Consider the following 26,732-nt stretch of genomic DNA (forward strand, 5'->3'; position numbering starts at 1 on the left):
GTGCGACACAGTACATTCTATTGAAAATATACTATTTTCTTTGTAACAGAAAGTGTTGTGCGCAGCACAGAACATTTCAGTATAGAATAAACATGGAATTTATTAAAAAATTCAATAACAAGAAATCAAGCAAATTCCATAATTAAAAATAATTCCAAGTTCAAATAATAGCCTGTTAACAGTCTTATCTATATTTTAAAATAACAAGAAACACTTATGAACCAAATAAACAAACGACATTACTGAACATCAAAATATGTTAACTTATCATTATCAAATGCACATTTGTTTCTCTTTTTTCATAGGTGAAAACTCCAGGAAAGCATTTGATCAAGCATGTTCTAGGGGGCAGTGAAGGGACATTCTTAATTACAACAACTGGTCGTGTTCTGGCTTGTGGTAGCAATGAACATAATATTCTAGGATTTAATTCAGAAATGTCTGGACTACGTAAGAGAAAACAGGTAATTTTTGGATTTATAAAATCTATTTTTAGTCATTTTTGTGTCAGAAGGTGTATTTAAAGCACAATGAAAGTTGTAATGTATTGCTATTTAGAAATGTTTGCACTGTTTTGTTTATTGCGAAAAATTCCAACAGAAAAAAAAACTTGCCTTTGGAATTTTGATAATATTTTGGTATTTCCAGAATTTGCAATAATTAATCTGACATTTTTGTCAGTTTGACATTTGCAACATAAAATGCACAAATAATATTTCCCCATTGGCAGTAAATTGTAATGTTTTCATTTTGAGGTAAAAAAAAAAAAAAAATCAATTAAGGCGAAGTGTACGTAATTGCACGCCCCTAGCGGAATACAGGATTAATAACGTTCGACGTTAGTTACGCAAGTTATCTCCCTTACTCCAAGAAAGGACACGAAAGAGAAAATACTTTGTTCGGTCTATCATAAATCCAACAAGCACACCCGTGCTGTCTTAAAAAACCTAATCATGAAAATTTATCTGAATTATTCCAGTTAGAAATCAAAGCATTCTATTGTCTGTGCAGCCTGACTTTAATACAAGTTGATTTTTTTTGTTTTAGACGCATGGGACATGAAAGGAATTTCTTGTTAAACTGATGATAACAACAGAATTATAAATAAATAAACATGTGACGATTCTACTTCTATTGATATCAAATTAATTAAAATGAAACCTGAATTGACCCAACAATATCGTTTTAAAAGCCGTAGTTTTGAACAAAAACACAGAGTACTCAACATAAAGTTTTAGGTAACTGAACAAATGATGAATGACATGTGAAATTAATTATTAGATTAAAAAAACATTGACATGTTTGTATTTTGTGCAAATGAAAATTTTAGTTCATGTTTTTTTATTCATTTAGAAAATAAGACAATACCAAGAGAATATAATTTGACCACTAGTCTAGAGCAACACTTAAAAGTCAAAGAACAAAGACGAAAATTAACAAATTAGGCCCCCAAAAAATACTCATAGTAAACTAAAAAGTGATCACTCTAAACATTTATCTTAGAATAAGTAAAAACTATGTCATTCAACTTCCAGTTTTCAACTTTTTATACATGTGCAGAAAATAAACAGGTGTCTTCTATTCCGTCCGAAATTTATGGGAAAACTGAATCTAAATTTAGAACCAAATTGAAATTGAAAGTACAAATACACATGATTCATGTGTATAATAAAAATATAGCACGTCATTTCTTCTTTTTCAAATTCCAATTTCGATGCAAAATTTGTTTTCTTTTATTGTGCCTGCATGTGTGTGCATCATTTCAAATTAGAGAAAAAAAATGTAATTTTGAAGTAACGTTTTATTCCCAAGTCTCAATTCAAGATTATGAATGAGTAGAATATATCATTACGGTTAAAGAAAAGAGGTCAATAAAGTTTTGTGGCACTTGAAACTGTAATTTAATGTTTAGTGGAAGGAGAGGTGAAATGAGTTCAGACTTTTAATACATTTCGATAGCATTTTAAAGATTTTTGTTTTTAATTTAACGGAAGTCTACTGCAAGGGATGCTTAATGACCTCAATGATTATCCAGGTAGATCTCGCATTTGGTCAGCTCTATGCTTTCACTTAGTTTATGATCATAGATCATAAAACAAGAATTGAGAAGCCTGTGGTATACTAGCAGGGGCGGATCCAGTCATTTACAAAAAGGGGGGTCCCAACCAAGCACAAAGGGGGGTTCCAACTATATGTCCCCATTCAAATGCATTGATCGGCCCCAAAGGGGGTCCAACTCCCGTAAGGATCTGACTATTACTTGTCCAATAATTTAAGAATTTGGAGTTTCATATCATTAACATTCAACGTTTTTTATAGGATATTACTTTTTTATTATCAACGTTGACCCCCCCCCCCCCCCCCCTCCAAAAAACATGTATTCGATAAAAAACGTTGAATGTATATCATTTTAAACTCCAAAGTTTTGTATTATTGGACTAATAGTTTACTGGTTGTTATTCCCCTTGGTACAAGTCCGTCACTTCACAACATGGTATTTGTTTTTCGAAACTATTTTTCTCATGAATAAGGCTGTTGATTTTTTTCTCGTTGGATTTTTTTTGCATTTTTCATATCAGGGTTTTTGTGGCCTACACATTATGTTTTTGTCCCTTTAATTTTTGAAAAGAGTTTGATTGTTAATAGTTATTGCTTACATCGACTTCGTTTAACCAGTGGCGGGTAGTTGACTCATTGGATGTCATATTATTTTATATGATATAAATAGGAAAGCTATGCATTTGAATTATGCAGAGGCTATTTTCGTACGGCACTTCGCTAGGTAAACCCGTATAGCAATACAGTATGAATAATCTCCGTGCATTACACTGAGTACATTCTTATAACATTTTATTAGGTAAATTTTTAAAGCATCGACCATGATAATTGCCATAAGGCCGCATTCTTATATAATTAATTTTACACCAGTTAATTTAAAGCATTACTCTATATTCATCACTAAAAATTCTGAAGATTAAATGAAATGAAGCGCTTTTCTGGATTAACCTAGATAAGGGACACTAAAGGCAGAACATTTTAAAGCCAAGGATGTATAAGAACTAAAATAGTTGAAGATTCATAGTGTGCATTATGTTTATTGTTCAAATCCATGTTACCCCAAGGGTGACTGGGGAAAGAAATATGGTCGCTTGGTCTTCTCCCAACCGGCAGTAAAACATTTGCTGAAGAGGAGCGTCCGTTTGGCTGTGCAAGATTTATTATGCTCGCAGTCACTTCCAGTCAGAATGGAAACGTTAAATCAGATGCCTCGTGTAAAGAAAGTGCCACACTCTATGCCCGTTAAAAACCATTGCAACAACTATAATTTATGGGTTGAGTATGTGGACTGTTGCACGTGACAAAATTTATGTCCCTATCCAATATTCCCTCATTTTCCAGACCATCATCCCGGATGGCCTCTGTTATGAACAAAACTTCCTATTGTATTTAATATTTACTTGTTCTTGTCCTGAACATGCATGACCTATTTATGCATGGAACAAACAAATATTTTCGTATGTTACTGAAACTTCATTCAGCAAACATTACATCATTCTTTGTCATTTAGTTAAAGAAACAACATGCAGAAATGACGAACATGAAAATATGCAGAAAATATGTCTACTTTTTTAAATACAAACATGCAGAAGTAAGATTGAAAACGAAGTGTATACCCGATCTTAGTATTAAAACCGATCAATTCATGCTGACAACACTGTGTTAACCGGGACAAATTCAAACTCGATATTTGATTCATAAAAGAATTAAACAATCCATGCCAGCATTGAAAAAGGTTCGGAAATCACTCTAATATAGAAAAGATGAAATTAGAGTCTACGGTAAATGTCTTTCATTTGCGGTAAATTAATTTACAAACTTGCATTTTCTTGTGCGACAGAAATATTCTTTAAAATTAGTTAGTTTATTTCCTTATCAATTTATAGCCTTAGATCATTTGTATAACATAGGAAGATGAGAAATACACATGCACGCTATTGCTACGACATTGTACGGTATAATAGAGTTTCGACGTAGAAGTTGTGGCGACATTACTGCAGACAATGACGTCGCCAAATAATTTTAATGTTCTGGCCAAAAAACTAAACTTCAACAGAGAGTAGCGTAAAAACTAATACGGTTGCTAAGGACTTTATTTTCACCGATGGATTCGTCTTTCATTTTAAAATCGTATATCAATTTTTGAAAAAAAATCCATTGTCCAACAAAATAGAAAATCTTGATAATGTAAAATTATCTGCTAATTTTGATGATTTTCCCTATATATCCTTTGTAATTTTGGTGTACCATGTAGTTAATTTCAACGGCTTGTATCTCAAAAATGAAAACGGTTACCCCTTTTTTTTATTTCATTTTCTGGTGTAATTTTACAAGCAGAATTCGTATGTGAAATTTAAAAAAATCCATTGTGTAGTTTAATTATGTACACTTCGCCTTAAAGCACCATATTTCTATTGCTTAGTGTTTTTAAGGATATGAGTTTTACATGTAGATTTCCCTGTTTCAATATCCTGTCATTTTGCCTAAGAATGTTTTATGTTCCATAGCTATTTTATATTTTGTGTATATTTCATGATTCCAAAATTATTGTTAATGTACCATAATATTTAAAGTATTTATTATGTTACAGACTTGTGATATATATCCTCTTTATATTTCATAGTTAAAGTTGTGAAATCCTGTATATATTTTATATGTTATATTATATGTATATTAATATCCTGCATATATATATATATATTCCAAAGTTGTGATATCCTGTGTATATTTTGTATTACAGAGTTATGATATCCCATGTAAATACACCTTCAGCACAGTAAAACCATTAGTACGCTATAATATAGTCTCCATAGCAACCAGCAACACACATTCAGCAGCTATAGATAGTAAGTAGATATTTTTTTAAAACAGTAGTAGATTAAGTTGAATACACCTTTCCACTGCTATAAGCCATCTTCCCCAAAAAGACCTCTTTACTTAATATGACACTTGTTTTAAGTTTTTACTGGTGCAGTATTTTTGTCTAATCTTTGATATAATTTGGGTAAGCATGACTTAGCAATCCTCTAATCTTTCCTTAGCTAGAAATCATACCTTTATATTCAGTTTGGAGTTCATTTCAAACTGAATAACTTGGGAACATTTTTAGTTAAGTGAAGGTTTTTGTTTGAAGTATCATGCAATGTAGAAACATTCCTGCCATCCAATTCCAATGTTTGGTTTTATTTTTCATGCCTCTTAGAAAATGGTGTTACCCTAGTATTTGTATCACATAGAGTACATGAGTTGTAATATCCCTCCTCCTATTTTAAGCTAAAACATTGTATTAAGTAGGAATTAAGTACATATACTCAAGGTGTGCTCTTTTCAGGATTTTGACATCCATTAAATTTTTCACAAATGGCAGAATGTTAAACTTATTTAGATAAAATTTAGCATACAGGATAAAGGGTTGTTGAAAAGTTTTAAGTCTTAACTTTATATTATGCTGAGTTTTTGTACCAATCCTAGGTTTCCTTGGCATTTGGTATTCTTTAATTTTTTTCTCAATGACAATATTAAGCTTTGCCATTGCAGGAAATGCCCTTACCAAGTCAGCAACATGACTATTATTTTTTATTAGTATGATGTGTTTGAGTTTTTGATTTTACCATATATTATTTTTGTTATTTTACTTTTTTGTATTCAGAGTTTATGGTTTGTTTTGCTTACCCCTCCTACATATTTCAAGTTCCATCTTTTATATTATACAGGGTATTTATTATAGCATGTACTAATAATGTGTATATTATCAGGCTTTTGATTTTCTTAAAATTTTCCAAGAATGGCCGCAGCTTGTCTATCAAAACAGCATTCAGAGTAATCTTAGACTATATTTGTAAGAACCATCATCATCCCAGATCTTTGTTTCAATAGACATAGACCTATATCTTTCTTAATTGAAATAAATATTAAACTCCCATGAACTTGAAATTCTCGGAATTATCTAATTTTGGAATGCAAGCAGAACTCTTTTGTAAGGGTAAATTTAAGAGTTCCAACATGGTGGTATTAGAAGTGGTATGCTCATTATACTTCATAAGGGATGTGTAACCAACCACTTTAAATCAAGCTTAAGAACTTTAAATGTATTGCAGCTTTTAGGAAGGAAAGGAATGAATATTTTGTTGATCAATCAGAATAATTCATGTGAATGTGGTCAGAGGCATTTTAAGGGAATATTTTAATACATTTAGATGTAAATGTATTTTAATACATTTAGATGTAAATGTATAACATCTAAATGTATAGCAATATAAGTATTTTACTCATGATGTTGTTAAAGGTATATTCATATCACTCATTATGTTGATCCTTAATATTGATGAATAGTTCCAACTAGATGTCCAGCAGCCAATAAACAATCATACCATACAATGGAAACAACTATATCAAAAAATGTTTTAAAATATTTTTCAGAGTCATTTTTTGGACAGATACATATTTTAATTGTATTCAACATATGTCATTTATCTTACTTTCATAATTCAATATTCTATAAAGTCACAGAGTTTTTACATGAACATAATCTCTAAATTGCACAATTTAAATAAAAAATATACTGCTCGCTTTACTTATAGAGCACTCGCGTCACAAAAACTGATTTTCAAGAAAAAAATACAATCAAAAACATTTTCCTCGCTAACCCCATATATCTTCATATTATACTTTATGATGTCTTACTCAACAATTTGACTAGATTTTCTTTTATTTCCATATAATTTTATTATAATTTCTGTGTCAGTCAATTAACATTTGCAATATTGAATATAAAAAAAAAATATTTTAGTTTGTGTAAGTGCTAAGCAAATTTATATTTGTTATAAAACTGGCTTAGGGTAGGGGTCAGAGGTGCAAAAATTGAAAGACTTCATACTGTTACCAACAATAAATACACGACCAACAATAAGTACTAGAGATATATATGTATTACTGAAAAATAATTACACCAGGTTTTTCGATATCACAAAGTAGTCAAAACATTTACTTCATTTTATCATCAGTATAAGGAAATAATTTGTAAATATAATTCAACATGCAGACATCTAATATGTTCAGGTATTTCAACTCCAATCTTTTATCGTAATATTCTTTAAAAAGCACAAAAATGTCAGTATTCACCTCATAAACTTACAAAACCTTTAAACAGACTTATTAAGAAGGGATATAGTTACCATTCTATTGTCAGATCATTTAAGATTGCATATGTTGGCTTCTATGTTGACTCACTTATAGGGTCTTTGCTTCAGAACTAAACACATTTATTTAAAAAAAACAGTTGTTGGCAGGACACAGGTTATGTTCTTCTCATATATTTTATGTTAGTATGATACTAAACCCCTAACGGGAGGGATTGTGCCTGATATTCATATGACGAAGACATCATTTTTCAATCAGTTTAATTGAGGTCTGGAGCTAGCATGTCAGTTAACTGCTAGTAGTCTGTTGTTATTTATGTATTATTGTTATTTTGTTTATTTTTCTTTTGTTACATCTTATGACATAGGACTCCAACTTCTCTGGAACTGAATTTAAATGTGCGTATTGTTATGCCTTTATTTTTCTACATTGGTTAGAGGTATAGGGGGAGGGTTGAGATCTCATAAACATGTTTAATTACACTGCATTTTTGCGCCTGTCCCAAGTCAGGAGCCTTTGGTCTTTGTTAGTCTTGTGATTTTTAATTTTAGTTTCTTGTGTATAATTCGGAGTTCAGTATGACATCCATTATCACTGACCTAGTATACATATTTTTAAGGGGCCAACTGAAAGATGCCTCTGGGTGCAGCAGTTTCTCCCTACATTGAAGACTCATTGGTGGCCTTCAACTGTTGTCTGCTCTCAATTATTAAAAGAAAAACATATCATTCAGATTTTATAAACATAAGCTGTGTCATGTTCACTATCATCACTAATTATACTTGACACTATCATCATCCCTGTTTCCCTGTTGATGTCTATTGCCAAAGGATCTTTGATTCCATCAGCCTCTGATAGTATTGTCTTACATGATTTGCCATCTGGTGACACTACCACTATACTGTTGTTTTCAAGAGAAGCTATATAAACAAAGCCATATTTGTCTAATGTAAGTCTTCCTGAATTGTCAATGTCATGGTGCTTAAATGTCCAGAGAAATTTACCAGTACAATCAACGCAAAAGATTTTGTCGTCAATGGTAGCGCCATAGATATTTCCTTTGAATAATGCTAAACAGTCTGCCACAACTCCTTCTAAGATTGTATGCGACTCATTATTCAGATTCACTATTGTACTTTTCTCCGTACTGCTGATAACCAACATTTCACCATCACTTGCTGCTGAATCACAGTTGTGAGAAAGTGTAATTGTTTTGATAATTTTATTCTTTTCTACATCCACCAGAGCTGTTTGCTTTTCTAATCCTATTGTGACAGCCACTTTATTATTTCTTACTAAGCAACTATCCACTGCACATCCATTTATTGCCACTATTTCTCTCACAAACATGCCATCATTACTGAACAGCAGCAGGTGACTAATGATAGACTGGCTATCAAGAATTAAATATTCACCAGTAGGTAGTATTTTACAGGCACGTATAACAATAGGCTTCCTGTCTTCTGCAATTGTCAGCTGTCTTAAAAAGGTTGGCTTAATTTCTTCAATTCCAGGAATTGCTTGAACTAGGTTCTGTGCTTGATCTTTTCTTCCAGTCTTAACCTGAAGGCTAGATGGACTAGTATTGATATTTATATCTCCAAATGATTTGATATCTTTTAAAATTGATTGAAGTTCACATGAGACAGTTATTTCTAAATTATTTTCATCTAATTTACCTCCACTTTTTAAATCTTCTATGTATTGAGCTGCTTGAGATGTTGTTTTCTCAATTTCTCTCAGACCAACATAAGTTTGTAGCTCAGTAGCATATTGTGTCATCTGGGAAAACTCACTCGGCACTTGGGTTATCTGATTGGCTTGTGTATTCAGTTGTTGTAGAAGAGTGTTCATCTTAGATTTCAGCTTTGATTGCTTTGATTCTAGGTCCTTAAGAATTTCTTGTTCTAATTTGTTAAAAAAATCATCTATTGACTTTCTCATGGATCCAATTTGTTCAGCAGCTTTCTGTTTCTGAATAGTGCTGGTTTCAATTCTACTGTTCAAATATTTTATAATCTCTTCAAAGTTTTCCTTCACATTTTTCAAATCTTTTTCAAAAAGTTGAACTGAAGCAGATGATTTGACATTTTCTAGGATGTCTGACAGGGGTTTCAGTTCTTGACATTTCTGGTGTTCATCAGTGATGCATGTGACACAGCAGGGGCAGCCATGGGAAGAACAGTAAAGTTCAAACTTTTTCTTGTGGTCTTTGCACTGATTACTTATTTCTTTTATGAATTTAGGTAATTTATGATAGTCTTTTGTAGACATAGTTTTGTGGTCTTTAGATGTTTTTAACCTTTTATGATGTTTTCCACAGTCTGTACAAAGGAACACCTCACAATCTGTGCACCATGTGACAGCTTCTGTAGATGTTCCATCATCATCATAACAAAGAGTGCAGAATTTCTTATCAAATGAGGTCATATTATCCTTTTCTTTCTGAAATGTAGAGTAGAAAAAAACAGATAACAATGTTTTGCAAAAATAATTTTAAAAAAATCAATGCAAGCGTCACAGTTACATTTAATCAACTTGACGGAGAGAAAACTCTGATAGCACTGATAGCATGAATATTCATAATTTTATTGATATTGTGAGATTTATTTATGCTTTTGAAATTTGACAAAGTTTGAATGATAATCTGAGAAAGTTCATGCATGGATCCTGTATACTTTATATTTTAAAAAAGTAATTAGTTTCATAGGATTAACTTCTAAAACAGCTGAAATCCATTACATTAATATCAGATTTTTTTGGATAATATGATATTAATGTAATGGACTTTCAGTTGTTAACCATTGTCCTTCTCTCAAGTACAGTAGGGGGATGCAAATCTATGCAAATGTCAGTCCAGTCTTGTACATGTAGGCACTTTGACATATATAATTTTTGTCATATTTATAATTAGTATATATTAATGTGGCACTGTTATACCTACATTTTATTTTAGAAAGAAAATTGTAGTTTTTGGCCAGTTTGGAAGATCCAAAATTAGCCTATTATAAAATAAAGATTTCACATATATTTAAAAAAAAAAGTTGTGCTGTTATTACTGATTTGTTTGAAAAATATTTTCAAGAATTTGGAACTTAGAAATTTTAAGCAAATTTTACCAAACATACAACATGTACATATTTTGTAAAATCATCAGCTTCTTTGTAAAGAATCACTCTGATTCAAACAAAAAAATCCTCTGAAACTGACATTATCAAGATACTTGATTTCTTGATTGACAACATATTTGTTACGTTTGGAGGACATGTTTTTCAACAGACTGTCGACATTCCAATGGGAACCTATTGTCCCCCTCTTCTTGCCAAATTGTTTCTTTATTAATAATAGGCTGACTTCATAGAGGAACTTCTTAGGAAGAAAGATTAGAAGTTAACAGTATCCTTTAACTTTAAGTTCCGCTTTATAGATGATGTTCTCTCACTAAATAATACAAAATTTTGTGTCTATATTGAAGAATCTTTCCCATCGAACTAGAGATAAAGCAACCTACAAATACAGCTAAGTCTGCCCCATATCTTGACTTGCATGTAGAAAATGACATTGAGGGTCAGTTGAAAACAAAACGTTACGACAAAAGAGATAATGTCAGCTTCCCAATTGTGAACTTTCCATTTCTATGTAGCAACATTCCAGCAGCGCCTGCATACGGAGTATATGTATATCCCAATTGATATGATATTCCTGGGCTTGTATTTCCTATCATGATTTCCTTGATGAGGATTGCTACTCACAAGCTATTAAACCAAGAATTCCAAATGGTGAAGTTGAAATCATTTCTTTGTAAATTTTACAGACCACAAGTTGGTTGACCGTTATGGAATAACCATTTCACAGATGATATCGAACATGTTCCTTATGTCACAATTACAATACCTTCCCTTTTCACAAAAGTGACCCACCGACTTAGACTATTTACTGAATTTGTAATAATATAAGCAACACAACAGGTGTCAAATGTGGAGCAGGATCTGCTTACCTTTCCGGAGCACCTGAGATCACCCCCAGCTTTGGGTGGGGTTTGTGTTGCATAGTCTTTAGTTTTCTATGTTGTGTCTTCTGTACTATTACTTGTCTGTTTGTCTTTTTATTTTAAGCAATGGCGTTGTCAGTTTATTTTCTATCTATGAGATTGACTCTCCCTCTGGTATCTTTCATCCCTCTTCTACAGTTTTCCACCAATTCCTTGAAACTTAATATATAAACACATCGAAGTTCACAGTACACCTGCTTCTATGGATTTTTATTTAAAGATCAGTTCTTCATTTTTTCCATAATTAAGACTTTTTAATTATTTTGAAAGTTTTATTTTACAGGAGATAGAACTTATTTTGTGTTATCAAATCTTTGTCTTGATGATAGTCAGAGCTTAATTTAATTGGTACAATTTTTTAGAATATTTTGTTTGACATGCTATTCATCTAAGAGTTTGAATTGGCCTCTCCATATTTTAAAATATCTAGCTACTGATTATGAGTCTTATGATGACAAAACAAATGTCTGACATATAAAATTTTTAGCCCGCTTTCTGTTAATAAGTTTTAATTTAAAACTATATTTTTGCTGTTGGATTGCTGTATCATAAACATATACCCCTGATCTCTAAAAGTATTCTTACCAGAAATGTTGTGGTTGGTGGTTATCTGGAAAAGGAATTTCCACAGGGAAGTAAAATGTCCAATAACTGGTACACTTACCTGGGATTATTGATTAATGTATAACTAGAAAACAAGTTTCATTTAAATTAAGCCAAGACACTATTTTATAAAGTTTATAGATATTATACTTGTTTATCAGTGACAGAAAATGAGTAACAAATCTGTTTAAAAAAAATATTTTTCTTGTGTGTCCTCTCTGCTTATTTTTATATTTCAAACTTTATACCTTTAACAGTATATTATATGATCAAATGAAAGAATATATAATTAATGTAGACCATGAATAAAGTACAAACTATAACAGAACACAAAACATAGAAAACTAAAGATTTAGCAACAAGAACACTACAGAGAACCAGTGGAAAACTCAATTCTTTTAGACAGTCAGTAATTAATTTGGCACACATTTATTTTTCCATTTACAAAAATATTTGATTAATTGTAAATACAAATTGTCGAAAATAGGATCAATTTGCATGAAGGTGTCAACCAAGATCACCTTCACATAAAATAGTGTACCAAATCTGTGGAATATGTCTAAATGCATTGTTTAAAAATGAGTGCTTGGTTTGATCTTTTCTTGTAGTCTTTAGGGGTATTTAAAAGAGTTTTAGTCAATACATGATACATCTCATATCATACTTTCAAAAATTTAAACAAAAAGGCACGCCTTAGCATATCGAAACCTGTCTATTAATGAAGACTGTAGGCCGACTTCTTGATATTTGGATGATTTTGTGTTGTTAATTTGCAGTTTCATTGACTTAATTATGCCCACTCTCTCCTTTTATGGTCTAAAATGAGTAAAGAATGAGGTAAACATTTTAATCATGACCAATTTAATGTTTAATTTCTGAATATCTGTCTCAGGTGACAGGATTATTCATTTAAATGCATATACAAGTTTTAAAACATCATATCTAAACATCTCTAAATAATGATTGTGTATGCATCACTAAATACTATACATTGATAATCATTAAAGCCCCAAAAAATGGATCTGTGAACATTTAAATAATCAATTATAGTTAAAAGACCATAAAAAGACCCAACTGATTTAGAAATTAACATTTTACTGTAACAGAAAAATTGGTTGTCTTTTTGTCAATCAAACCAAATCTCCTTATATTTTTATTTTATTTACATAGTAGATATAATATATATTTTCTAATGAGAATGAGATTTTTATTTTACTTCTAGATATATTGCCTGGATTTTTTGAGAACGCCTGCATAATTATGGGTTATATATCTCCAAATTGATATGATATTCCTGGGCTTTTATTTCCTATCATAATTTCCTTCATAGAGAGATGCTGCTTACAAGGAAGCTATTAAACCAAGAGTTCCAAATGGTGAAGTTGAAATCATTCCTTTGTAAATTTTACGGACGCCATCACTAGCTGGTTGACAATTATGAAATGTCCATTTCACAGATGATATAAGATATTTTCCTTATGTTTTAACTACAATCCCGTTCCCTTTTTATGAATGTGACTTACCAAATAAGAATATTCTCCGGGTTAGTAAAAACATGAGCAACATGACGGGTGCCACATGTTGAACAGGATCTGCTAACCCTTCTGGAGAACCTGTGATCACCCCCATTTTTTGGTGGAGTGTGTGTTCTTAGTCATTAGTTTTCTATGTTGTGTCTTGAGTTTGTCTGGTTCTTTTTTAGCTATGGCATTGTCAGTTTATTTCGATCTATGACTTTGAATGTCTCTAGTGTCTTTCGACCCTCTTGTCTTGAGAGTTTTTCAATGAATTTTGTGTAATCTTTTAGTTTATGAGCTTTCGATGGTCTCATAGAGGTCCCGCTTAAGACTTCAATTTTTTTAAAGCCATATTTCCATTTCCATTATTTTGGGGTTTGCAAGAGGGTCTTGATTTAAAAGGCCCTCTCTTCAAAAGTCTATGTTAAAATCACTAACATAGATCAGAATATGTGCAGTAAAAGTGGATTCCTTCAAATATTTCAACCTTACTCAAAATATGTTGTCACATATAATGAAAGAAAGATACGTATATATATTGAGGTATCAACTTTAAAGGTCAAGGTCAACACAACTTTGTATAGATTAAAATTTGTTCTGTTAAAAAAATTTGATTTCAAGGTCATACATAAAAGAGAACACTAGATCACTCCAAGTTTTTAGTGTGATGTTTTTTTAACTTATTATTGTCTCTTGGTTGGTTTTTTGTCGAGCCTGCAACTTTTGTTGCAGAAAGCTCTACATAGGGATAGTGATCTGGCTGCTACGATGGCGGCGGCAGTGTTAGCTCACTTTCTAAAAGCTTTATATTTAAGAAGGTGGAAGACCTGGATGCTTCATACTTTGTATATAGATGCTTCATGTTACAAACTTTCCGTCAGTCACATTTCCAATGTCCTTGACCTCATTTTCATGGTTTAGTGACCACTTGAAAAAAAAGTTCAGATTTTTTGTAATGTTGAATTCTCTCTTATTATAAGTAATAGGATAATCATAGTTGGTATGTGCGTACCTTGCAAGGTCCTCATGCCTGTCAGACAGTTTTCACTTGACCTCTACCTCATTCCATGGATCAGTGAACAAGGTTAAGTTTTGGTGGTCAAGTCCATATCTCAGATACTATAAGCAATAGGACTAGTATATTCGGGGTATGGAAGGACTGTAAGGTGTACATGTCCAACTGGCAGGTGTCATCCAACTTTGACCTCATTTTCATGGTTCAGTGGTTATAGTTAAGTTTTTGTGTTTTGGTCTGTTTTTCTCATACTTTATGCAATAGAACTACGATATTTGTTGTATGGAATGATTGTAAGGTGTACATGTCTAGCGGGCAGATGTCATCTGACCTTGACCTCATTTTCATGGTTCAGTGGTCAAAGTTAATTTTTGAGTTTTTGGTCTTTTTATCTAATACTTTATGTCATAGGTCAACTATATAGGTGTATGGAAATATTCTATGATCTATATGTCAGTCGCGCAGGTTTTATTTGACCTCAACCTCATTTTCATGGTTCATTGCTTAGTGTTAAGTTTTTGTGTTTTGGTCTATTTTTCTTAAACTATAAGTAATAGGTCAACTATAATTGTTTTATGGAAGCATTGTAAGCTGTGCATGTCTGCCTGGCATGGTTCATCTGACCTTGACTTCATTTTCATGGTTCATTGGTCTTTGTTTAGTTATCTTGGTGAATGTTAAGTTGATGTGAGTTTTTAATAAAGCTTTATACTTAGGACAATCAACATAATATCAATGATTAGTAAAGAAGGCGAGACATTTCAGCGTGTGCACTCTTGTTTTGGTAAAGAATACATGAAATGCAATAAAAAAAAACTTTGGCACTGAATTAATATATCTAAATCTTCCAATGTTTATCACTACCTTTCATAGTTCAAACAAAATGAGCAGTAAAGGGATCATTCTTTAGATCTTTAAGGTATTGTGTATGAATGTGTGATAAAAATCGGTTTCACTACAAATGTACAATCATGGACAAAGAAAGATAACTCAAAATTTGCCTTACTAAATACAATTCCGAGTTATATTATATTTCAAAAAATTCCAAAAAAGAAGGCAAACGTCATCCCACTGTGCTCTCACAATTTGCCAAGGTGTTTTCAGTAACTAGCTTGTGGACTTTTGAGTTGTTTAAAATGTTCACTTAATTCTTTCTTTTGACTCTTCTTTTTGTTACCAAGATCTAATGTGCATAAAACAATATTACTATCTACAATTTATAATTTGAACCTTCATCAAAGTTGTGGAAGCCTTTTAGTATTCCTTTGGTTTGTCAACAGTTTTTGTAAATGCAAAGACACAAAAAGTATGGATAGGTACAAATTACATATTTAGATGTCCATATTATTTTTTGGTGAAAATTGGCTCCTCAGCTCTTAATCACAAATATTTTCAAGTTGTGGCAGATAATCTTTATATGCCTGTCCCAAGTCTGTATTTTATTAGTTTTCTTAAGTTCATGTTTGTCATATTTGTTTTTCATAAATTATTTTGTTTTGAATTAGCCTGTTTAGATTTGACAATTGAATTGTTTTATAGTTTGCCTTTTATAACCAACTATGCTGTATGGATTTTTTCTCATTGTTTTTTTGCAGTATGGTTGTCTGTAATTGCTTACATCCACTTCATTGAACTTTGGTGGATAGTTGTTTCATAGTCATTCAAACCACATCTCCTTATTTTCATTTTTATCTTGTTTTTATTTGGCTTTCTTTAAACATACACTAGAAAATACCAAAAGGACAGTCATAAACAATAGTTGAGAAAAGACATGTTTTAATGAAGAGTTACACAACAGTAAAACATCATGTTAAAATATCGATTAGGCAAAAAAAACCAAGAGAGAACAGGAGTAATATTCAGAGTCAGTATGTCTGGAATTGTTGACATTATTTTGGACATTTTCCTTTGTAATCAAAAGTCATATATAAACAATATTTAATTTTATGTAAATGACTAATAAATATAAGAAGACAAAAAACAAAAAAGTGGATTTTGTACTATATCATGATCCATTTTGTTAGTACATATCTTTATTTACATGGAAAACAGATCTCTCAATATTAGATTGAAAAATGACACATCATTTAAATGATATATGATCAATATTTTTTTTTTTATTGAAATTTTGAAAATAAAACCAGATTCCTATAATCATTATATATTCAGGTCATTCGCGCCACATAAACAACGAGGGGCATGTGTGGAGAACTAATTTTAATTATATTGTATCAATATCAAATTTGATAAACAAAAGCGGTTCTGTATGATATTTCATCACTTTTATCACTAGCATCACTACTATCACTATCACCTTTATCATAATCATAATTTCTGTCTCTCATAACACCTGACACAATCATCGTTCCTGTATCTCGGTTGATATCTATTGCCCAAGGATATTTCATTTGATCATCATCTGAAAGTATTGTCTTCCAGGTCCTGTCATCTGGTGATACCACTACGATATTGTTGTTTCCATAACATGATAAATAAATGAAACCATGCATATCTACTGCAAGCCCTCGCGGACTAACAATGTCACAATGCATACATGGAAATGTCCAGAGAAGTTCCCCGGTGATTTTATAGCACCTTACTATGTTTTCATCACAAATGGTACCATATATATTTCCTTGGAATAATGAAATAAAATCTGCCTGAATTCCAATTGGGGTTCTTTGAGACATATCATTTATATTAACTATAGTACTTTGTGACTCACCGCAGATTATCAACATTTTATCATCACTTGCTACTGCATCACATTTATGAGAAAGTTTAATTGCTTTAATACTATTGTCTTCAATATCCACCAATGCTGTCTTGTTTGTGAATCCTAATGTAACAGCAACTGTATTATTTCTGACAAGGCAAGCATCACATGAAGATCTTAGTAATGTCACTACTTTTCTTATAAAGATGCCATCATTATTAAATAGCAACAGGTGACAATTTCTATTTAGGTAATCAAGAATTAAATATTTACCATCAAGTAATATTCTGCATGCAATTATACCCATAGATTTCATATTTTCTGGAATTGTTAGTGTTCTCAACATTGATGGATTAATGTGTTCAATACAAGGAATACTCGGAACCACATACTGTGCTTGGTCTTCTTTTCCAGCTTTCAGATGAAGAGTAGTTGGGCTTATATTGATATTGATATCTCCAAACGACTTGGCATCTTCTAAAAATGATTTAAGAGTGGGCGAAATGGTTATCTCTATGTTCTTTTCATCAAAGATGTCTGTGCTCTCCAAATCTTTTATGAAGTTTTCTGCTTGGGATATATTTTTCTTAATTTCTGTTAAACCTACATACATTTGTAGCTCAGTTGCATATTCTGTAATTGTGGCAAACTCTCTCTGCATGTGGCTGACACAATAGACTTGCAGTTTCAGTTGCTGGAGGAGAGTGTTCATATTTGATTTCATCTTTGAATATTTAGATTCTAAATCATTAAGAATTTCTTTTTCTAATCTGTTTAACAATTCATTTATGGACTTCCTCATAGACCGAATTTCCTCAATAGCTTTTAAATTCTGAACATTAGTGGCATTTATCCTTATATTTAAGAATTTTATAATCTCTTCAAAATTTTCTTTTACATCTTTCAAATCTTTGTCAGTAAGATGAATAAATGCAGATGATTTTATTTCCTTAAGAATGTCTGAGAGTGATTTCATTTCTTGACATTTCTGATGTTTATCAGTGAGACACTGGACACAACAGGGACAATCATCGAAAGAACAGTAAAGTTCAAACTTCTTTAGGTGGTCTTTGCACTGGCTACTTATTTCTCGCATAAATTTTGGTAATTTATTGTAGTCTTCTGTAGATATGGTTTTATGGTCTTTAGATATTCTTAATTTTTTGTGATGTTTTTCACAATCTAGGCAAAGGAAAACCTCACATTCTGGGCACCATGTGACAGCTTTTGAAGATGTTCCATCATCATAACAGAGTGTGCAAAAGTCCCAACCAGATGTGGCCATTTTTTTACTCCTAAAATTTTATGTAGATAAAAGTTACTTGTGAAGACATTATGTGTACAATTTGAATTGCACCAGATGCAAACCAATTTATGCCTGTTCAGGGATGTTCAAGGCCAAAATCTATTTATTATAAAACAAATGAAAAATGAAGACCTGTTAAAAGCAAAAGTGACCAAATTAAACCCAAGAGCAGACAAGGATTCAGATCTTGTGCATGAGGGAGATATTCTCAATTAAAAATGGAGTCTAAAATTTTACATAAGCAGATTGTAATAAAATAATATCCACTTAAACAAGAACCGAATTAAGCAGGGTCATAAAAACTGCTGAATCTCTGAGAAAATCAAAGAAAACATATCATTACTTGTATAATCAACTTCTAAATAGACTGATGAAGATATTGTCAAAATGTACTGGTAAAAAATCATCGGAATTTTCACCTAGTTGTGTTTATTAACTGCCTTATTTGATAATCTTCAGTTTTAAACCAGAATTAACTAATTAAATGCATCAATCAAAACAACAATCAGAATAATCTGTTTGATGGAGCCTTTAAAGAAAGGAGGAGTAGATATCAAGAGACGGGACAAGTCAATGAAAAACAGAAATCACTACGGAAAACAAATGAGATATAGAAAAAAGAAAAAGTAAATGCCAGATTGAGCTACACACAACCTAAACGAACTATAAAAATGATGCAAAACTAAGACGTTTTTAACATAATTACCGAAGAGTAAGTGCATCAACTACTTCAAGCTGTTGAAATATTTATTGGACTTTCTAATACAATTCTTTACAAGAAGGGGATCATTTACCTGAAATTACAGGGACTAATCAATTTTGTTGTTTTTGCCTTTTTGAAAGTGTACATTAAAGTTGATTGACTCTTGACTTATTACATTAAAAAAAGACAAATCTTTTTTTTAAGTTTAAGGTTAGAAAGATAGAAATTCAGTTTTTGAAACCTAATTTTTTAAAGAAATTTGACTTTACTTGCAATATTTATAATTATATGCCAGTATAACTATTATTTATGCATTTAATATGTCTTACCTTAAATATTTGGATAAGAAATGCTCACAAAAACCATTGTATCGGGAACAAAGAGTTTTATAAATATGGACTTGATATTTACGATTTGTTTAAGTTAGTATACATTTATCTGTGTTAAAAGAGCATAGCCAATAACAACTGCATCGTTCTGATATCTATTGGTGATTTTATGACTTCATTCAAAGAATACAATTATAATTGATTAAAAAATACCCTTTATGAGATGGTTGAACTATGTTTTACAATATTTTCAATGATTTAGTCAAATATATTTTAAGATTAGATGATTAAACTGCTATCAATTATTTTATTGAGTTAGAATAGTTCTGTTTTAAGTATATAAAATGAAACTTAAATATAAGGTGCAATTAACCACTAAATGACCGTACCTCACATCTGAATGCATACGAAAAAAGGTTAAATAAAATTATTCCCTTAAAATTGACAGTTAAGAAATTAATCCAACATTTCATTACAGTAAAAAAAATCTTGGTCATAAACATATATCTTCGGTGTTTCATCTGCATTATTATTTTTTCATTTGGTGTACCTATAGAATATTTTGGAAATTTGAGGTTACATGGTTACATCAGCTTGTACACAGGTAAAAAAAGGGGGGGGGGGTGAACATTGGATTGGCTGTCTCCAAGTGATAGTTATTTTCTTATATGCAATGAAATATTATGTGAAATTTTCATATTATTAGATATTTACTTTAAAGGTGTCGATATTTTCTGGATTTTTCAAGTTTTCAACAGATGACATGATACTGAACGTTGTCTTTTTTCTTGAATTATGCATGTGGATAAAGGGTTTGTCCGACTAAATATAGAAGATACTTGTACAGTTTTCAAGTTAGAACCTTTATATTATAAGACTTTTAGTAAATAAACTATAAATTATAAATTAAAATGACAAACTTCAAAGTAAATTAAAAAGGGGAAAGAACATAAATCCTGACAAAATAAAATGCCCAACTGTATCAACTATCAGATAAAATGGAAAACAACAAATATATTTCTGACCTTTTAAAGACATTTTCAAAAGAAATGATGGAAAAAAACTGGCTAGTTGAACCCCCCACTTGTATGGCAGTTGTTTAAATTTGCATTATATTGACAAAATTAGTAGAGCAACATCTCAGGGGGACCTTCTTGTGTAGACTACTGTTGTCTTGGAGTTGCATGACGATGGTGTCGATAAAATCAGCTTTTCATTTCATGTAATGATGATATATGTAGCTTTGAATTTACTGTTGATTTTTTTATGGAGTATTTATAACATTTTGAATTATACAACAAACTAAAAAGTCATATGGTCTTTGGTATGATCAATTCAGGTAAAATCTCTAACTTCTACATCAACTTCTTTTTCGTTTCATCAAAGAGTATTTTCTGATCTTGTGAACTTTACTAGCTACTAGATGTTGGTATCATTTACCAAATTGTTTTTGAAATAACTATCATTTACATGTCAACCATTTTTGTTTCAGACTTAACTATGCCTTTGTGATGTTAAATATTAAGAACATTCTTTTATTTTGAATAAATTTGTAGATTTCTAAAAGGGGGTTTGTGTACTTGTGTTGATTAAGTATGAAGACTTATAGCTGTTTGTAAATAGAAAGACTCATGACTCTAAACACTTAGAGACATATAGCCTTGAATTTGCAAAAGAAATCTCACATTTCAGATTTTATACACAAAAACTATTTGATATGATTTATCCACATTATCATTACTATCATTTTCAATGCTTATTCTGCTTGGCACTTTCATTATTCCTGTTTCTCTGTTGATGTCCATTGCACCAGGAGATTGTATCCCATCAGCTGCTGACAGTATTGTCTCATACATTTTACCATCTGGTGATACTACCATTACTCCATTCATTGCACTAGAAGCTATATAAACAAAGCCATTCGTGTCTAGGGCAAGTCCATCTGAATAGCCAACCTTATTGTGCATAAATTTCCAAAGAAGTTCTCCAGTAATTTTGTAGCAGTGGACTTCTTTATAGACGGTACCATAGATATTTCCATTGAATAATGCAATCCTGCCTGCCGCAATTCCTAAGACTTTATGGGTCTCATCATTTAGGTTTACTAAGGTACTTTTCTTAATATGATTTGCTTTGCCGCTTATGACCAACATTTGACCATCACTTGCTACTGCATCACAGTTATGGGAAAGATTAAATTTTTTCACGATTTTGTTCCTTTCTACATTCACCACTGCTATCTGATTATCTATTCCTAATGTGACCGCAACTGTTTTATTTCTAACAAAGCATACATCAAGTGATGAAGAGTCTAAATTAACTACCACTCTCAAAAAGATGCCATCATTACTAAACAGTGCTAGGTATTTATAATAATAATCGCCATTAAGAACTAAATATGTATTATCAGGTAATATTCTACAAGCAAACATATATTCATATTTCATATTAACTGGAATTGTCAGTGGTCTCTGCATTGCTGGTTTGATTTGCTCAATTGCAGGAATAATGGGAACTAGGAACTGTGCTTGATCTTTTCTACCAGCCTTAACTTGAATAGTATATGGTCTTGACTTGGTTTTAATATCTCCAAACGATTTAACATCTTTTAAAATTGATTGAAGTTCATATGAGATGGTAACCTCTAGACATTTTTCATCAAAGTTGTCTCCATTTTTTAAATCGTCAATGTATTGAGCTGCTTTAGATGTAGTTTTCTCTATTTCTCTGAGACTTACATACATTTGTAGCTCAGTTGCATATTGTGTTATTTTGGAAAACTGGTTCTGCAATTAGCTTATCTTTTCAGTTTGCTGATGCAGTTGTATTAGAAGAATATTTGTCTTCGATGTAAGTTTTGAATGCTGAAATTCTAAGTCATCAATAATATTTTGTTCTAATTTGTTTAGGAAAGCATCTATCTGGGACCTTACAGATTGAATTTCATATAAACCTTTTATTTTCTGGTCATTGCTTATACTCAACCTATCAATTAAGTACTTAATCATCGTTTTAAAGTTTTCTTTCACATTATCCATCTCCTTTTCAAGATGATGAACTTAGGCCGAAGATTTAAATTGCTTTAGAATGTCTGACAGTGGTTTCATTTCTTGACATTTCTTATGTTTATCAGTGATACACTGGATACAGCAGGGACAATCATGGAAAGGACAGTAAATTTCAAACTTCTTCCTGTGGTAATGACAGTTGACACTGAACTCTTGCATTAATTTAGGTAACTTGTGATAGTCTTCTGTAGACATGGTTTTATGGTCTCGAGATAGTCTAGACTTTTTGTGATGCTTTCCGCAGTCTGCACAAAGGAACACATCACATTCTGTACACCACGTGACAGCTTCTGTAGATGTTCCATCATCACAACAGAGATGACAAAAGTCTTTATTTGATGTGGCCATTTTCTTGTTGTTTTTATTTCTGAAATTTAATGTAGAGAAGCATTTGATACAAATAATCACACTAAACAGTCAGTCTTATCTTATGTAGCATTACTAGAAAATCCGGATCTTTCTTAAACATAGATAAACAACTTCAATCTAAATATTTGTACAAGATTTTGAGCTTTTTTTCAGTACTATTCATTAACATACCCTTGGCCCTATTGTATGGTGTTTACATATCTCAGTTGAAACGTTTCACTGTTACACTTGTACATGTTTGTATTACACAGACTTCATTAACATGGGCAATCTCCTCACACAAAAAGTGTTCCAACAAGGTTATAAGAGGTATTTATGAATTGAATGCTTCTTTATGTAACTTCATTGGGGTGTAAAAGAGTTGATCGAACACTTTATTGTGGGACCTCGTGTCATCAGGAATGGTAAATTTTATTGTGTTATGCAATTGATTAAGGAATAATGCCAGATGTGCAGTTAGCCAATCAAAATAATGTATTATAATGAAACATACATCTAATGTAGTAATAACAAATTTATATTAAATTAATGGTCACCATCACAAATTATTGACTCAACTTGACTGACAGATCTAGCGTTTCTGTGTCTCATTTTACTATGAACATATTTTACAGGCCTAAATATTCAAATACAAGAGAGTTATTCTGATTGGGAAATTTCCATTTGTGTCCCATTCCTATTTAAATCATGTTTCCTGAATTTGCGTTTGCATGGCAGATAATGCATGTGTGACATGCGATGATTTTAGTACCCAGTCAATTCACACAGTTATGCCCCTTTTGATTTTTTGTGTGGTTCCCTTAAGTTGCTCTTTTTGTTTGATTTGCCAAATGCTGTTGCCGCTAATTATGTACTATTTAAAAAAGGGTCAAAATATACCAGAAAGACATTCAAACTTATATGTCGACAATAAACAGACAACGCCACGGCTGAAAAGGAAATAGACAAACAAAAGTAAACAAAACGTGACATGAGCTCCATCAAAAACTGAGGGTGATCTCAGTTGCTCTTTAGGGGTAAGCAGATCCTACTACACATGTTGCACTCATATGCTCTCTAGGGATAGGCAAACATGTGCACCAGGTCGAAAGGTGAGTTGTTTTCCAACAAAATATTAATATCAACTACTATGTCCATTCCCAAACATACTAAAATAAATCCAGGAGTCACTGAGTTAAAGGCATCTGTTTAAGATGCTGTGCTGTGCTTGATCTTTGTGTTCAGCCTGATAATGAGAGTGACAAGGATTCCTACAAAACATGAGGATCAAACTCATATATGTTATTGTTTAAGTAAAATTTCTGAAATGTAAACTGAATTGAACGACATTTAGCAGACATCTGTTTCTAAATGAAAACGTATCATATGTTGACATCTTGATTTTTATGTCAGTTGGTTTTGTTATCTTGTTGACTTATACACCATCTTTTACCTTTCATTTTTTATCTTAAACTTACAACTGAATTAATTTAATTGTCTTACCATGATTTTTCAATGGTGCATTCTAAGGAGAAGACATTTTGTTAAAGCTACTTATCCAAACACAAGTCTCCCAGAATTATTGATTTAAATTCATATACTTGTGTTATATTATATATCTAAAAAGACATTTCTATGCATCAGAAAGTATTCATAAAGAAAACAGAAATCTGAATAACTTTTATCAAAGTTCTTCTGATGTATGTACATTTAAATATGATTTAATGGACAAAAACACACAGTCAATATACAAATAAGCAAAATAAAGTAGAAGAAAATTCACTTATGCATGAAGTCACATTTGGATTATTTATACAATTATTTGTTTGATACTGTCTTATGAAAACCCTATTCTGCCTTACTCAATCATCTTTGGTTTAAATTTCAATACCTTTATAATAACCTTATTTATATGGTCTATTCATGTTTTACTGTTTATGTTTTTCAATATCTTTGCTTTATTCCTCTACTTAACTCAGACAATTAACGAGAGCCGTGGTGTAGTGGTTAGTGCATCGGACTACTAACACAAAGGTTCCTGGTTCGATTCCCGTCTGGGATGAAAATTTCAGGGACTGAATTTTCGGCTCTCCCTTGACACCATTTGCGAGTATGGTCTTGAGGAAACGATGATAGTCCGTCGGACGGGGACGATAAATGGCTGACCTGTGTTAAGAGAGAGCCATATCTCTTGCACGTTAAAGACACCCTTGTAGATTTCGAAAAAGAGCAGGCTAATGCCGCTACAAGGCAGCAATCGCACCCGCAAAGTGGAAAGGGATTAATATAAGTTGCAAAACTTGTTTCCCAATCCACTATAAAACAAATATGTTTAAACTAAACAATGTAGTGAGACAACGAAACCAAATGATGTGGAGTAATATACATCTATAATAACCATACAGTCTTTATCAAAAAGTATGTTTTTTAAAAGGAAGCAAGAGTACTAGTGTTGATCAGAGACACATTAGGAAGAGCATATAAAGATGTTGATAATAAGAATTATAACTCTTGGTAAATGAGTACACTTTTAACTGTTGATAAATAAAAAGACTTTTAACTGTTTGTGAATAAGAAGACTTTTAACTGTTTGTGAATAAGAAGACTTATAACTTGGTAAAAAGAAAAGCTTATAACAAGTGGTAACAGGAAATAAAGGCAACAGTAGTATACCGCTGTTCAAAACTCATAAATCCATGGACAAAAAACAAGGAAACACTCGCGATCAACAGACATGTATTTGTAAAATTTAAAATCTCTCATTTCAGATTTTATAAACAAAAGCTGTTTGATATGATTCCTCATCACTATCACCACATATATGAGTTGATACTATCATAACTCCTGTTTCTTTGTTGATGTCTATAGCATAAGGATGTTTTATACCATCATCCTCTGATAATATTGTCTTATAGGTTTTACCATCTGGTGATACTACCACAATACTGTTGTTTCCACGAGAAGCTATGTAAACAAAACCATTCTTATCTAATGCAAGTTCTCTTGGACTAACAATGTCTTTGTGCTGAAATGTCCAGAGAGGTTCTCCTGTACTAGTATAGCAGTTGACTTGCTTTGCCTTATATAATGTACCATAGATATTTTCATTGAATAATGCAACACGATCTGCAACAACTCCTTCTAAGATTGTATGTAAGTCATCACTCAGGTTTACTAATGTACTTTTATCTGTACTGCTGATGACCAACATTTGATCATCACTTGCTATTGCATCACGGACATGAGAAAGGTCAACTGTTTTGATTATTTCATTCTTTTCTATATCCACCATTGCCATCTGCTTTTCCAATCCTAATGTGACAGCCACTGTATTATTTCTTAATACACAAGTATCAAATGAGCATCCATTGAATGCCACTACTTCTTTCAGAAACATGCCAGCATTACTAAACAGTAGAAGATGACCTGTATAAAACCTGTTGTCAATGATTATATATTTACCATCAGGCAATAGTCTACAGGCGCTAATATTCATTGATAAGATATCTATCGGAGATGTCAGCTTCTTCAACATAGATGGCTTAATTTGTTCAATTCTAGGAATAGTAAGAACTAGGTTCTGTGCTTGATCTTTTCTACCAGCTTTTATTTCAAGGGTACATGGTCTGATATTGATATAGATGTCTCCAAATGATTTGACATCTTTTAAAATTGATTGCAGTTCAGATGAAATATTAAGTTCTAGGTAAATTTCATCAAATTGATCATTGCTGATCAAATCTTCAATATATTTGAGGCTTGGGATGTAGCTTTTTCAATTTCTCTCAGACCGACATACATTTGTAACTCAGTTGCATATTGTGTCATTTGGGAAAACTCACTCTGCAATTGGCTGATCTCATTGGCTCTTTGTGTCAG

General features: G+C 31.8%; 4 protein-coding genes across 4 annotated transcripts in view; 1 reads left to right on the top strand and 3 right to left on the bottom strand.

Moving 5' to 3' along the window:
* Window positions 1-26,732, top strand: part of LOC139515948 (serine/threonine-protein kinase Nek9-like) — a 109,270-nt gene that overhangs the window by 37,585 nt on the left and 44,953 nt on the right. The window contains exons 15-16 of the mRNA XM_071305735.1: window positions 306-464; window positions 4,799-4,904. Coding sequence (XP_071161836.1) covers window positions 306-464; window positions 4,799-4,904 — 265 coding nt within the window. The remainder of the gene's footprint in view (window positions 1-305; window positions 465-4,798; window positions 4,905-26,732) is intronic.
* Window positions 7,824-11,896, bottom strand: LOC139515954 (E3 ubiquitin-protein ligase TRIM33-like). The gene is made up of 2 exons (XM_071305743.1): window positions 11,834-11,896; window positions 7,824-9,642 (listed from the first exon to the last, which is right to left on the bottom strand). Exon 2 carries the CDS (start codon window positions 9,625-9,627, stop codon window positions 7,927-7,929), a length of 1,701 nt encoding a protein of 566 aa, XP_071161844.1. The 5' UTR covers window positions 9,628-9,642; window positions 11,834-11,896; the 3' UTR covers window positions 7,824-7,926.
* Window positions 16,143-19,498, bottom strand: LOC139515952 (uncharacterized). The gene is made up of 2 exons (XM_071305741.1): window positions 19,438-19,498; window positions 16,143-18,394 (listed from the first exon to the last, which is right to left on the bottom strand). The coding sequence occupies exon 2, from the start codon at window positions 18,382-18,384 to the stop codon at window positions 16,621-16,623; it is 1,764 nt and encodes a 587-aa protein (XP_071161842.1). The 5' UTR covers window positions 18,385-18,394; window positions 19,438-19,498; the 3' UTR covers window positions 16,143-16,620.
* Window positions 21,119-24,459, bottom strand: LOC139515962 (uncharacterized). Its single transcript, XM_071305752.1, has 2 exons — window positions 24,357-24,459; window positions 21,119-22,872 (listed from the first exon to the last, which is right to left on the bottom strand). Exon 2 carries the CDS (start codon window positions 22,179-22,181, stop codon window positions 21,126-21,128), a length of 1,056 nt encoding a protein of 351 aa, XP_071161853.1. The 5' UTR covers window positions 22,182-22,872; window positions 24,357-24,459; the 3' UTR covers window positions 21,119-21,125.

The sequence above is a fragment of the Mytilus edulis genome, chromosome 3 (genome assembly GCF_963676685.1).
Source record: "Mytilus edulis chromosome 3, xbMytEdul2.2, whole genome shotgun sequence".
Taxonomy (NCBI): Eukaryota; Metazoa; Mollusca; class Bivalvia; order Mytilida; family Mytilidae; genus Mytilus; species Mytilus edulis.

Bases quoted from the DNA above. Each gene is read 5' to 3' on its own strand.
- LOC139515954 (XM_071305743.1), bottom strand. From the start codon at position 9,627: ATGACCTCATTTGATAAGAAATTCTGCACTCTTTGTTATGATGATGAT.
- LOC139515962 (XM_071305752.1), bottom strand. From the start codon at position 22,181: ATGTATGTAAGTCTCAGAGAAATAGAGAAAACTACATCTAAAGCAGCT.
- LOC139515952 (XM_071305741.1), bottom strand. From the start codon at position 18,384: ATGGCCACATCTGGTTGGGACTTTTGCACACTCTGTTATGATGATGGA.